This window comes from Rutidosis leptorrhynchoides, chromosome 1 (assembly GCF_046630445.1).
Source record: "Rutidosis leptorrhynchoides isolate AG116_Rl617_1_P2 chromosome 1, CSIRO_AGI_Rlap_v1, whole genome shotgun sequence".
Classification (NCBI taxonomy): Eukaryota; Viridiplantae; Streptophyta; class Magnoliopsida; order Asterales; family Asteraceae; genus Rutidosis; species Rutidosis leptorrhynchoides.
Genome location: NC_092333.1, coordinates 595,146,558 through 595,162,346, shown reverse-complemented (window position 1 = coordinate 595,162,346; position 15,789 = coordinate 595,146,558). Strand labels below are relative to the sequence as shown.

Here is a 15,789-nt window from a genome sequence, read left to right as displayed (position 1 = left end):
TATTAAGAAAGAGATTCATAGAACTCGCATTATACAAAATAATCAAGATACAAAGCTATAACACTAAAAAGAAAACAAAGTGAGCCATCAAAAGGCAATCACCATTTACAGAGATTTACTACCTACACATTCATTCATCTCTATTCTAAAACACAAAAACAAGAATACTTAAATAAAGTAACATAATCAACCGTAGCTGAGTGGTGGGCATTGATCTTTGTCTTTGTGGGTGGTTAGGTGTGAATCTTAACTACAAATTTGTTCTCTTTCTTTTTTGATATCTCATTGTTTATTATTAATGTTTGGAACAAATACAAAAGGAAATGAGTACAATCGCATATGCGTAACTTTTTTTATGAACATGTTCATAATTGACAATTATAAAAATTGGCATTACACTATATATAACTATACTAGTGAAATGACCCGTAGAACCACAGGTTTCTTTAAACGAAACAGTTTAATGATATGTTTTAGGTATTAAGTGAATGTAAATGTTAAAGTCATTTAGTTTAATGACCTGTGAGATCAAGGATTTTGACTAAAAAACTTATCGTTGTTAACTTGGTCAGAATAAATGAACTACATTCATTCTCCCACAACCATCTTCCAATTTTCATTATAATTATTACTCTCTCCGTCCCAAAAAGAGTATCTGTGAGTTATTTTTGTTGGATTTAAGGTATTGATGATAAATGTCAATTTTGTCTATATAGTTAAGATAAGTTTGACTTAAATTTATTTAAAATACGAGTGATTGAGAGTAATAAATAAGGGTAAATTTGAGAGTTTAATGATATTTATTGATTATTTTTTGAAGTGGATAATTATTTTGGGACAAATATAAATAGTAAGGTAGACACTTATTTTGGGACGGAAGGAGTATTTTCTTGTCATAAATCGTAGTACTTATTTAACATTAAAAGAGGGATTGAAAATACCATGTTCAACATCGCGAAAATCATGATTATTTTTGCATTCTTCTATCATACTATATACCTTCATTTTAAATAGTCGCAATATGATTTGACGTATGTTATTGGTTTTAGATTTTTATTGTTTAACAAACATACAATAATAAAACATTCAAGGTGTGATAAATTTCATCATCAAACAACACATAAAACAGAATAATTCTTTGAAAAAACTATTAACAATGACATGAAGGTTTGTACCTACTTTTTAAAAATAAAAGGTTATTGGATAATATGATGGAGATTGAGAAAAAGAGTTATAAAGGTTTGTACATACTGAGAAAAAGAGTTGTGATAATATATTGTGGAGATGTTTCGAGATATCTATATTTTATATATATATATATATATATATATATATATATATATATATATATATATATATATATATAAAACAATAATATCGTATTAAATATTAAATAATATTTTTATTAGTTATTTTTGCCTTTCAAATTGGCATTCATATATTATTGTCATTCATTTATTTTTATTTGTATCTTTTTTAATTAAAATTAATATTAATATAAATTAATGACATCATCATTATGAAAATTAAAGGATAATTAGTGAAATGATGACATCATCATTTTAGAACTTTATATGAGTATATAGAATAGATTTGTATCTTTTTTAATTAAAATTGATATTAATATAAAAGGGAGATGATACTCACACACTCAATATTGATCCATACACACCTAATTGATTATTATATCCTTACTTACAATAATAGAAGTTCAAGTCCCAAGATAAATTTAAGGATATAATTGTAAGTTTTATGGTAAAAAGTGTGTATGGATCAAAAACTGGTGTGTGAGTATCACCTCCCAATATAAAATAATGACATCATCATTATGAAAATTAAAGGGTAATTAGTGAAATGATAACATCATCATTTTAGAACTTTATATGAATAATATATGTAAAATAAATTTAATTATATATGTAAAAGACGGTTTCTTATTAAATAAATTTAAGAAACTGTTCTTATAATATTTGAATCTAATTGTCGATGTCCGGAATGTTATTATAAAGGTAAGGAACGAATCATTCTCACAGCAACACGCGGCTCCACTCGTTATGAACTAAAAACCAAAGAGAAGACATCCATATATAACTCTCGTCAAAGTTTCGAACTCGAAGCCAACACAAATACTTTTAGCTTGACGCTTTTGATTACCTACTACCAATAGGTGAACCGAGAATTAAATAAAACATTGTTATTAGCCGTCCATATATATCAATAAAGCTTTTATGCCGTTAAATTTAACGTATTGACCTTTAGACCACATCTTCTCTACAGACTGTTGAGAAAAGTGACACCGAATTATAGCAAACCGCTAGTAATACTTGAAATAATGACAATAAAGGAACACCAAGATTTAACGTGGAAAACTCCAATAGGGTAAAAAACTACGGGCAAGGAAAGAAACGTTTCACTAATATGAATAATAGGAATTACACTTCTCTCTAATTACAAGGATAATCACTAATCTTTATATCTCTTGTAATTAGGAGATTAATCTCAAAAACTCTCTATTATACTATCAGAACACAAGAAGATATGAGAAAGAAGGTTGAATGTTTTTGGGATGATTTGAATGTGCTTCCATTGCTCTCTATTTATACTAGAAGAGAATGAGATTATGTGTAGTTAGTGAACCATAAGTCTTCACAATATTTTGGCATCAATTGTGTTGATTTAGTTTATCAACTCCACAATTCATCTACTCCATCACAACTTTATGTGTCACCTTTTTTTATTTCAACACAGATATGGTCCATAGATTCTCAGACAAAAACATCTTAAAAAATAAGAGCACCTGCGACTTTTAACAAAGATTTTGTAAGAAGGATACAATTTGAAATATTGATATATAGGTCATAGATAACACATTAACACGTATTACACCTATTTGTCTTTAGTGTTAAAGGCCTGGACCCGGATTGTGTTCAAAACATGTCTGAATGCCCCAGGAATAGGGAGGTACAAGTGTAACTGTAACCCATCTCAAAATTTAATTCAATGTTCTTTTTATCGACAATGAACTCAAAACATGCCCTCCTTTATTTCATGTTATATGTTTCTCAAGAACATCGTTGATTTTTTATGTGTCTATTTTACGTATGAAAATCGTTGATATGACATAACAAGAATGGCTAGGTGGATAAGTATACGATAAAGATTCTTGTTTTCATGTTTGTGAATTCTCTTCTGTTCTATATTGTATCCTACAAAATAATACAATTGATGATCTAACTGAAAGTTACAATAGATGGTGTTACTGCAATTAGTAAATCCCCTAATTAAATTAACAGTCAATACATTATAGATTCTGTAGTGTATCACGGAGCAATTGACAAATGAATTATCAAACAGTACGTTTGAAATAAGAAGAAATGTAAAGGTGGTAATTTTTAACCGACTTAAACGAGCCAAATTAGTCAAATCTGAAAATTTCGATAAAAAAGGTCAGTGGTCTGACGTAAAGAAATAGCTAAAAGCCTAATTATAATTTATATAACTTCGTGAATAATCTCTTACGTAATATTTAGCACAACCTGTACTAAAATTACTTGTTTTAGCAGTAACATACCTTGAACTGTTGCCATAAGCACGCATGTCGCCTTCTAATTTGTATGGGAAGTTGCAGTTCATTGGAGAAACTCAACCTTTTGCCACCAAAAGTCTGTGATCATGTGTTATCTTTTAACATAACCCGCATATGCATTTAGTTGATTTTTAAAGCCCTCATACTTTCTTTATTTCCTCATAAGTTAAACCTAGCAGGATAAACTATCATGTAATGATAATCACACATGATTTCGGATTTTTGCTTATTTCTCTTCATGATTTTGAATATCTAAATGTCATCGCACTTGTATGAAACATGATATTATACATGTACAAAACATGAAAGATCGGATGTTCTTAACAAAGTTAAGGTGCATTTGTTTGCATTTTAATTGAAAGATTCAACAATGAATGTTGAAACTATCAGCATTCAATGCATTCATTTTTGAGATCGAAATGACATAAAATGATAAAAAGTTCAGTAGAAAGACAGTTGCTTGAGAAGGAAGTGGCTAGCGAAGCATTCAAAGTTAAATTACTCTCTTAACCATTCGTCACATCCATTTCCTTTACACCTCATCATAGACATTGACAATATATACAGCAAAAGTTTTAATTATATGGAGTGAATCTATATATTGCACAATCTTTTCGATTTACTTGGTTACATGGCTATACCCCCAAGTTGGTTGGGAGATGACCCATATTCGATGGGAAAAGTTAAAGACAGCACAAGGTACAAAGTTAGACATGGCGCTGCTGCAAAATGCATTTGAACAGGCGGCAAGAGTCGACACTACAAAAGTGCACATACTTGACAGGTCACAGGACAACCCTATTGACTACTATTCTATGTTGGTAGTTCAAAAACATATCTTCAAAATGAGCAGGACAAGTTGTTGACAGCCAGATATGAAATTAGTTGTTGACAGCCAGATATGAAATTTAGTCGGGGTTAACCAAAAACATGTAATCAGCGAAATGACATAAACAAACGACTTTAACACATGCTAAGTTAACATGCGGCTTTGCTTTGTATGAAGATAGAGCGGTACTAAGAAATAAATAAACCATTACATATGGCATCACATGTATTTGTTTATATCAGAAATTCAAAACATAACATGCACTCACTTGATAGCATAAACGAACATACCGTCAATAAACAATATTGTTGCTAACAATGTTGAAATCAGAAGAAACGGGCATTTTCTTACCCATACACATTTATTACCCAAAACATTTGTTGACAAACAGTAAAACAAACTACGGAAGTGTACGCTGCTGAAGAGGCAATGCTCCAAGTGCTTCACGCTCTGCTTTCTCCCTCTCTACCTGCAATGCAAAATAATTGCTTTGGGTGAAACAACATACTCATAAATAGTATGGACTAATATATTTAATTTCCAAGCAAACACAACTGATAGCGTACAAAGTAAGCGATCACGATATATACTGATAACATAATTTGTATATTTTCTTTATGGTGTATAACGTAACTAGTGACCCTTAACAAACTAATAGTGTATCAGTTGGCTTTTTCTTTCCCTAGGAGATTAGTCATTTTATAGTCAAAGTAAGATCACACCCACCATAGAACAGAACCAAAAAAAATACAAAATACGCTACATACACATCTGACATCATTTTGGGAGGACAAATATCCAACATATTAACATAGATCATCTTAAATGGCTAAGAACAAAGTACTGAGTCCCATCAATTCATAATATTGAAAGATTGTATCCCATACCTTTAAGATCCTTTATAACATGCCAAATAAATCTTACACATTAGTAATCACACTTTACAATGCTTCAACCACTACAAAACATTGAATAAATGGAGAATTCATCTTAAACAATCTTAATGTTTCACCTTTCCCTTAAAACTATCTACTTTGCAATTTAACTTAATCGCACGTATAATGAGGTAAGTCAATGCATAAAGAGTTTCCTATTGAGTTCACAAATTAAATCCCTTACAAACAACAGATGCAACACTTTGCATCCAGCCATCCATTGAAGAGCTACTTGTCACATTGATGCTCTGATGAGTACATCACTTTCTAGAATACCAAACATATCGACATTCATGAAACTGATATGGGCTATAGTTTGATTTAACAGCCAAAAAAGTGTATGACCCCCCCATAAATTTCCTGTCGAAAAACAGCAGGACTGATGACTCTCAAAACTTTGTTTAACTGGTAATGATGGTTAATGGTCACACCTCTAGCTGAAGTTATGCCTTATTATCTCATGCATATTTTACAGAACGAAGGTGTTACCTCCACAATTAGAATGCCTTTACCACATTTTTAAGAAGTTAAAAACTCCAATTTTGGTATGATTACTTAACTACCTAATATGATTACTTAACTACCTAATATTATAGTTTTCCTCTAAATGCTTATGATATCCTGTAATATATGAATCAAGTTAAGTACGGAGTATATACAAGGTTTAAAAAAACGGAAACGTGCCTCGAGGCGTTTTCCCTCTGTGAGGCGAGGCGTATGCCTCGAGGCGAACCGAGGCGTACGTTCGAGGCGGAGTTGACTTTTGTTGACTTTTAATAATAAATATATATATTCTGATAATATATAAATAATAGGGGCTGTTATTGTCATTTTATTAAAGATTAAAGAGTGTATATTATTATTAAAATTTAGTAGAAGTTTAGGGGCTGTAATTGAAATTTGATAAAAGAAAAAAGAAATTAAAATATATAAAGATATAGTCTGTAGATACATTTAGATCTGACACTTCTATCAACTTGAAGTAGAAAAGAAAACCAGCTTTTTCTTCCGATGAAAACCAAGGTCAGATCTGTCCTTCCTCCCTCACTTTTTCTTCCGATGAAACATCAGCTTCTGTTCCGATGAAACATCAACGTTACCAGGTCTAATTTTCCTTCCTCCCTCATCTTCTTTCTCTTTTTCTGTTTTCCTTCCTCATCTTTTCTCGTTTCCGGCAAGTTTTAAGTTTTCCGACGCCGTTGACCGCCGTTTGACTGCCGTTCACCGGCGGTTGACCGAGTAATTAGCGAGTTAGACACCGATTTTTGGTTTGACCATGAGGCGCACGCCTCTTCAATCGAACCGCCTCATATCAAAATCGAACCGCATCTCCCATTTGAGGCGTACGTTTTAATTGGCTTTTGAGGCATACGTTCCTAAACGGAGAATTTGAAAATCGTACTGAGGCGCGCCTCGAGGCGAACGCCTCGACCGTTTTTTAAAACCATGAGTATATAGTTTGTTCTTTGCTTAGAAAATTCTGTTCAGAAAGAGACAAAGACAAGGTGTGCATTTGTACCTTGTGGTATATGTTTACAATTTATCTAAACATGCTTTTTATAGACTTAGGCAGCTATGAATAATCACCTGTTATATTGATAGTACACTTTAGTTTTCTTTCTGCACCTATATTAAAAAGTTTGGATTCTTTCACAAGTACTTTTACGATATCAATTCTTTAGAGGATCATCAGCCTACTATACTCAAATGTAACTACACCTACTTTTAAAAAAGATTAATTCATATGCTTTTAACAATTGAGAAAATGATTCCTAATTGTTAGCGAGCAACATCAGGGCTTGAATAAAATTCTTAATGCTTCACATCCTTTCACTTCACTATTAGGTATTATACACAGAGTTACGTCGTAACGGTACATCCATTCCTACATTATAGAAGCATATAACCATTTGGGGCTTTTTATTATATCCAGTCTTCTACCAACTATCATCAATTGAATCTCACATATGGTGTATAGTGTATGAAGTTCCACAACTTGCCTATTAGCCTCAGTTAATTGCAACAGAAGACGATGTTTCTCTACGTCTAGATATGCAATTAATACACAAAGGCCGGGAAATAAGTTCCTATATCTAACCTATGGTTGGAGATCTAATAAAAAACTTCACGAATTAAATCTGAAATTTATATAAATTCATCATTTCCTTTCTCTGTCTGCAACTTACTGATGCTGCCACTCATTTATATCATATTCCTTCATGCATATACCTAACTACAAGTAACTCAGCTTCTCTCTTTCTTTCTCTCTCTTTTTCTTGAACGATACATTTTCAATCAAGATATACATACATACATCTTACATGCAATCATATGGATATAGAATGTTCAACGAATATAAGCCGCTATCATGGAGGTGTAAGATCTATTATAACTATGATGTCAAATGACAATTCGTAATGTGACAAAGGTACTATAGTTTGATGGTTTGTCAAGAAAAAGATATGAATAATGAACATAAACTAAGAAGCCAATGTGCGGTAGAATGTCAGATAGATGAAAGATTGTAACTTCTAAGATCGATGAATGAATGGTAGTAAGTTCTCAGTAACGGCGGATTTAATGATTTATCAAGTGTGGAAAATTTGTAAAACAGAACATAGACAAGATATTTTACTGATAGAAAATAACAATCCACAACATAACGAACATCATCATTGTTAAAATTCTAAACCTAACAGCAGGTGCTTAAGTGCTTATGCGCTAAACAGATAAAATACTTTCTGGAATGATTTTAATGAACAAGGAAGTTGGTTGACACAAGTGGATGATAACGAAAAAGGGGGGGGGGGGGGGGGGTCCATTCGAACAGAAAGTAGAAGTGTTCTGATAAATGATAATGTTATAAGAAACCATTCCCGATATAACCATATCTCTTCGCTACCATAAAAAAAATGCATGATCGAAGTTAAAAACCAACGTTAGACGGCTGACTAAAGTTACATAGCAAAAAAAGTTATGACTCTCGCTCCCAGAATATAAACCAAAGAATATTAACCTAAACATAACGTATTTAGCAACAACAAAAAAAACACATAAAGTTTAGTTATAACTATAAGATCGCAAATTCACTTCATCCAAACTTAAAAGCTACTCACTGATTTTAAGTGTCATATTTCAATTTCTTTAGGTATAACGTAACCTAGCTAGCATGAACTAAACATAATAAAAGGTCATAAACAATACACAATAGTTACCACACCAGAGTTAAATAGCCATTTCAGTAATTCATTCAACCATTATCCTACTCAGCTCACAGCGTTCACAGAAAACTTTAAATTATATATTATATATTATATTTATATTTATATTTATATTTCTAATATTAAAGAACCGATTAGTTAAAAACTTACCAGCGCCAGCATATCAGTTAGATAACTCCTAAAAGGAGTCTGTTGCGCCTGTAAAACAATAACAAAATACATACACCTTATCAGTAAAAGTATTACATAAATATAGTCTCAATTTCACAATATGCGCATAAACACGTACAAAAGTATAAAATTAAGAAATTAAAAGTGAACCTGAAGATCTGCAGGAAGATATTCATGTTTCATTGAGAGATCCATGGCTCTTAACAAGCGTTGATTTCTAGCATCAACGATCTCACGAGGAAGGCGTGCTAGGGCTTCCTTGATATCAAGAGATTCCATCGGATCGTATAAATCATCAAATCGTAACCCTAATTTTACATCATTTAATTAAAATTAATTAAACGATAGGAACAAACACGGATACCTAATTAACAAATAGTGAGTGAATGAGATTAATACGGACCGTATGGGATAAGGCGATTGGCGATAGTTTTCTTGTGCAAAGCAGCGAACCAGTTTTTCTTTGGATCTAAAATCGCTTTCACTAATTTCGAGGACGCCATTTGTGAATTGATTTCAAGCTTTTCGCCCTACGTCTCTAATCCTGTTTCCACCTTCCGGTTCTTTTTATCAATACGCTTCTAAGAAGTGTAAGACCCAATTAAAGGCCCAATGTGATGTCTAAGTGGGCCTTAAGATAGATAAATGAGCATTCCCTTTTTAGTAATGGTATATTGGTATGACTTATGAGCATTACCTTTGTGTGTTTTGGCATGAAGTAGTTCGTTTCGTGTTACTGTTTGATTATATGGTTATGAGCTGCCGTTGTTGATTTAAACGTTAAAATGTTAATTTGTTATGTATAAACGATAAATAAAATGGGTTTGACCTACAAAAATGGGTCATGACATAGATTATTCTTAGTCACGATTCAATTTTGTAGTCACAATTTCGTTGAGGAAATTCACCATCTACAAAGCAATTTGATTACGGGTTGGGTATTTTGATAAATCAAATCTCTCGGTCGTAGTCCCATTTTTAAGGTCACAGTCTCGTGGATGCAGATTGTAAATCGTCATCCGCAAATTGCCATTTGCTGATGGGCAAGTGTTTTCAAAAAAAAAAAATTAAATAAATAAATAAAATGAGGGTGAATTTGATTATATTATATATACCTTTATAATCAGGAGGGAGCTTATTAGGCTGGTTATAACCCAGCGTCAAATCACTTCCGTCAAATGAGTTGGCAAATGGTGACGGAACTGACGCCTGATATCGCGGCGTCAGTTTTTGACGGAATCCGGCGTCAGTCGAAATGTTGACGGTGGAGAGATGGAGCGTGAGGGAGAGATGGACCAATCAGGTGAGAGAGAGTGTATATATTTTTGTTATTTATTATTTTTTTCATACCCACCTTCCAATCAGATTTTACCACATCACTCACCAAATATTTGACACAAAAACTTGACATTTTGGGTTAACGAGAGTCAAATACAGTCACAGTCAAAAACCCACTTTTTTACCAAAAAGTGCACAATCCGACTCTGACATCACAGTCAGGGTTAGAAATAGTCTTAGGAGAAGGAGGGGGCCCTCGCCCCTCCAAAAGTTTCAGTATGTAATGGTATTTTGTAGCCCTTTGAGTTACAGACGTTTGGACTTTTGAATCAACTAAATCGGAATTCGTATGAAGAAGATATGACGAAAATTGTGAAGACGCGCATATTTTGTTTTCATCAACAATCTACTTCGTTCTTTCATATCTCTTGAGCATTTTTAGGTTGAAATTAATTTTAAAGCTAAAGTTTAAGAAATTATAGATATTTTAGCCTAAAATGTGTATAAAAGATGCAATTTTGTCCGCCAAATTAGTGTTTTTTCTTGCTAAAAACATAGCACACATTAGACAAAATTTGGCCCCTCCAATCACAACGTTCAAGCTCTGTCACTGTTTATAATTAAAGGTTAATTTTTAATTTTCCCTTGTTTCATACTTCAGAGAATCCAATGATCTACTTACGACTTGGTAAAACTCTTATTCCATTCGTAACCATTCGTAACCATTCGTAGTGCAGCGTGATAGCCACAAAAACGCCACCATCACGCCTCCATTGCGCCCCTGTGCAGCGTGATGGAGCAAAACTTCGAGCGGCGCGATGAGTTGATCACGGAAGAAGATGAAGGCGTGAGGCTTAGATTAACCAATCAAAAGCTTCCAGGTAATTTGTGTTTTTTGATTTCATTTTCCTTTTTGATTAAAAATTAACTGGTTTTGGTTATTAATTTGTGTTTGTTGAGATGAAGAAGAAAAGAGAACGGAGAGTTTTTTTTTTTCCAAATCTGTGGTACATATGAAATGAAGAAGAAGATAGAATTATCAAATTACATGTTCAGTCCCTATACTTTATTTAATAAACTATTATTGTATTAATTCAGTAAATATACATTATACATAATATATACTTCGTAATAATCTGTGTTTATTTAATAAACTATATCTAAAATTAATTCATTAATAAAATAGAATTAATAATAAAATTACTATAAATAGAAAAATAAATTAAAAAAGTGGACCAATTTAACCCATAACACAATCATCACGCCCACCACTATAAACTCCATCACGCCATCACGACATCACCTTTGTCAAATCAGCACTATACCCCACAAAAATACTTCATCACGCCCCATCACCCCGGCATCACTGTGAATGGTCTTATACATAGTATTAGTAACATTTATCTAAGTGAATTTTAAAGTTTTGTGTCAATTTGAAAGCTATTTGATTCCCAGAAATTTTTTTATTATAAAAATATGGTATAAAATTAAACAACTTGTCTTTAAAAAAAAAAAAAAAAAAAAAAAAAAAAAAAACGATTTCCTATTCTTATACATATACAGGTTATCAAAGAAAATCTCTACTTATATACATTTATATTGGTATCTCTTTTTGATTCTAACTACAAATGAAATTCGCTATAATTTTTTTATCTCATTAACTAATGCTATCAATATTTTGTAGTTGGTCCTCTTTTTAAAAGATGGGCCATTTTTTTCACATGATTGCCATGTTGCAACTTGCAACTTTGCCTGAAATGAAACCTGCTCTAACTACCAAACCAGAAAGGGTCAAAACCCATTCCATTGACAATTTGCATGTCAGATGATATAAATTCATCGCAAAAAAATAACAAAATTGTCAAATAGCCATATAAGTTAAATTCATACTATAAAGGCCTTTGAACTAGCGGTATCGAGATAACTCATCAACCATAAGGTTATAAGTTCGACTATCAACCAGGGGCGAACATATGAAGGGGTAGGGTGGGGCGCCCACCCCCAGTGGATTTGCATTTTCAGTGCAAATTGTTTCGATTTTCCGATTTTTCTCCAGTTGGATTTTTTTTTGCCCCAAACCCTTCATATTTTGCCTAAAAACTTCCATATTTTATCCCAAAATCTTCGTATTTTGCTCAAAAACCTCCAAATTTTGCTAAAAAAAACTCTATATTTTGTCCCAAAACCTCCATATTTTGCCACACAAAAATCCCTGCGCTTTTAAAAAAAGATTTTCGCTGCCGGTGAAAAAATTTTCTGGCTCCGCTATTGCTGTCAACATGAAAAGTTAGTTGTTTGCATATACAAGAGTAATTGTGTTTCTTTATATTTCCCACGGAGTTTTTTTGGCGGTTTTTTTTTTTTTTTTTTTTGAAAAGCAATTAGAATTTCATTCCACAAATATAATACAAGGTTACACACAACCTGCATGGAACAAGATAACATGCAAGCAACTAGTTCAGCAAAAATGTACAGACATGATGCAAAGGTTGCATCAATTCAAGCCCACAATTTACATAAGAAAAGTCGACGGACAATGAAACCAATTATGCCAATCAATTTGTTTCCCTTTGATTCTTTTCGAGATCCACTCGTAGCTTTTGATTTGAATTTCGCTAAGCGCCATTGGAGTTGTCCAACCGTTGTTTTTGAAAACCATTTGGTTTCTATTTTTCCGTATTTGGTATGCACTAGTCCACACAACCGCTTGCCACACAAGTTTACCCGCGTCCGAGCAAGGATGTCTCACGTTTCCTTGATGAAGATCCTCGATGTTGCCAAAAGAGGTACTACCGAAGCCCCCCACCAATTCTTGACTTTATTCCACACATCGTCTACTTTTTTACACGAGAAGAGTATGTGATATACCGTCTCGATATCGCCATCACACAATGGACAACGAACCGAGTGAAGGTCGATCCCACGTTTGTCTAACTCCGTGCGTACTGGTAGACGTTTTTTCCTCGCCCTCCATATAAACACATCCACTTTTTTTGGTACCAAGTTATTTATCAGTGTTGCTTTTGCGTTTGCTCCCGCTTTCATCGTCTTTTCATCAATCAGTTTTGTAAGATTTTTCGTTGTGAATGATCGATTCTTGCATCCACCCCACCCCCACGAGTCAGACCTGTCAGGAGCCAATGTTACTGACTTGACAAGTTCATTTAACTCCGCTAGTTCACCTGCAGCCCGACCCGAGGGGGGCCTTGTCCACGACCAGTTTGCTGCTGCATTTCCATCCGTCCAAATAATCCTCTCATTAATTTTTGCCTCTATGTTTGAGTCTAACCTCGATAACCTTTTGAACTTATCTTGCAACGCGGCTTCCCCAATCCAAATGTCGCCCCAGAACGAAGTTGCTTAACCATCCCCAATCTCCCGAATGAATAGCTTTCTGAAATGTACTCCAAGATTCTCGAGCACATTACATGTTGCAATCACATTTGACCAGACAGATTTGTACGATTTACATCCAACACGTGAATCACCAATGATGCCACCGGAGTGGCCATAAATGCTAGAAATGACCTTAACCCATAAGGAAGTCGTTTCGGTTTTAAACCTCCACCACCACTTACCGATTAAGGCCAAGTTTTTGTTTTTAAGTGACCCCAAATTTAGACCCCCCAACCCATAAGGAAGAATTACTTCTTCCCATTTTACCCACGAAATATTAGCGTTTTTACCCGACCCGCCCCAAAAAAAGGAACGTCTTACACTCTCGAGTTTTTTAATCACACATGGCTGAGCGCGAAAGAGTGAGAAAAAGTACAACGGTAAACTATTCAACACCAATTTCACAAGGGTCAAACGTCCACCAAAAAACAACGATCGTGCTTTCCAATCCGACAAACGATTCTCAAACTTGGAGATAACCGGGGACCAACTTTCAAGTTTATTCATCTTTCCACCAACCGGGATACCGAGGTATGTGAATGGAAACGAACCCGTATTACAACCGTATTTTTGAGCCATATTTTCAACTGATGACTTCTCAACACCCACACCGTAAAGTATGCTTTTTTGATAGTTTATTTTAAGACCCGACGTAAGCTCAAAGCATTTTAGAATCTTCATAAGGTTTGTGAGATTGCTTTCACACCAATCACCGAAGAAAATCGTATCATCGACATATTGTAGATGCGAGATAGGAACTTGGTCATTTCCCACCTCCACACCTACAAATAAGTTACCTTGAACCGCCATTTTTGTTAAAAAAAATTAAGCCCTTCCGCTGCAAGGATAAACAGAAAAGGAGAGAGGGGGTCTCCTTGCCTCACTCCTCGCTCGAGTTTAAACTCATTTGTTGGTGAACCATTTACAAGGATCCAAACTGTAGCCGATTGGAGACAAGTAAGAATCCATTTCCTCCATTTCATCCCAAACCCCATTAACCCCATGATCTCACTTAGAAAGTCCTAGTTCAAACAGTCAAACGCTTTTTCAAAATCCACCTTGAAGATGATGTGACGACCCGGGAATTTCCGACTAAATTTAAACTAAATCTTTATATGTTTCCGACATGATAAGCAAAGTCTGTAATGTTGAGTCTTGAAAATTTTGAACTGTTTCATACATTCAATTGACCTTCGACCATTCCCAACGATTCACGAACCATTATTTGTAATTAAATGTGTATACATATAAATATAAATATAACTATATGAATATATATATATATATATATATATATATATATATATATATATATATATATATATATATATATATATATATATATATAATAACTTAAAATAATAATATTTTTAACTTGTAATTAAATATATTAATATTACAATTTATTAATTTTATTAATAATATTACTATTAGTTATGATAATAATATTAATAACAATTATATTCAGACTTGTTAATTAAGTTTAGTATATCTTCCATTTATTATATCATATCTACCCATTATATAATTTATTGAATCTTTAAAATTTATTATTTATATATATGTTATAATAACATTACCATATATTTACTTTCATTATTAATTAGTATTAATATTAATATTAATATCAATATTAATATTAGAATATTATTATTTAATATAATATATAGAATTAATACATCTAATTTGTTATATCATTATAATTATTAGTAAAATTATAATCTTAAGTTATTATGATTAATTATTATTATTATTATCTTTATCAATATTATTATTAAAATCATTCTTATACATATAGTTATTATTGATAGAAAATAATATAATGCATTATTTTTGTCATTTATAATATAATCATTATCACCTTTATAATAACTAGTATCATTATTATTTTTTTTTATTTTTTTTTTTATGATATGATTATTAACATTAATGTAATTATCAATTATTAACATAAATTTTAATTATATAAACTATTTAAAATTGTAAAATTTTACAAGTTGTTACATACACCTATCAACTGTTTTTGGATTGTGTTGACTTTCCAAATCTCGTTACCAAAAGCAGATTCCTTCACAGATACAACTAAGTTTGTTAGTGATCAACATCTACCTCTTTAATTTTTTTTCTATAATGCTGTCTGCTCAATTAAAAGGAAACGATTCTGTCAATATAAAACAAGAATCAATCATGTCATACGTACTAGTACAACCATTCGATTTCCATCCATATACACTGCTATCTAGTACTACCTTTCAGAAAATCAAATTCTAAAACTCAAGAAAATGTCTCGACTATCTCTGTTCTTGTTCAAACCATCACCACCATTAACCGCTGCACAAAAACTGTCATATTGCTTTTGCTCAACAAACCATC

At 32.6% G+C, this 15,789-nt stretch overlaps 1 protein-coding gene across 1 annotated transcript; it reads right to left on the bottom strand.

The window, feature by feature from the left end:
• Window positions 1-4,604: 4,604 nt before the first annotated feature.
• Window positions 4,605-9,304, bottom strand: LOC139883739 (cytochrome b-c1 complex subunit 7-2, mitochondrial-like). The gene is made up of 4 exons (XM_071867877.1): window positions 9,146-9,304; window positions 8,893-9,050; window positions 8,722-8,769; window positions 4,605-4,884 (listed from the first exon to the last, which is right to left on the bottom strand). Exons 1-4 carry the CDS (start codon window positions 9,243-9,245, stop codon window positions 4,816-4,818), a joined length of 375 nt encoding a protein of 124 aa, XP_071723978.1. The 5' UTR covers window positions 9,246-9,304; the 3' UTR covers window positions 4,605-4,815.
• Window positions 9,305-15,789: the final 6,485 nt, after the last annotated feature.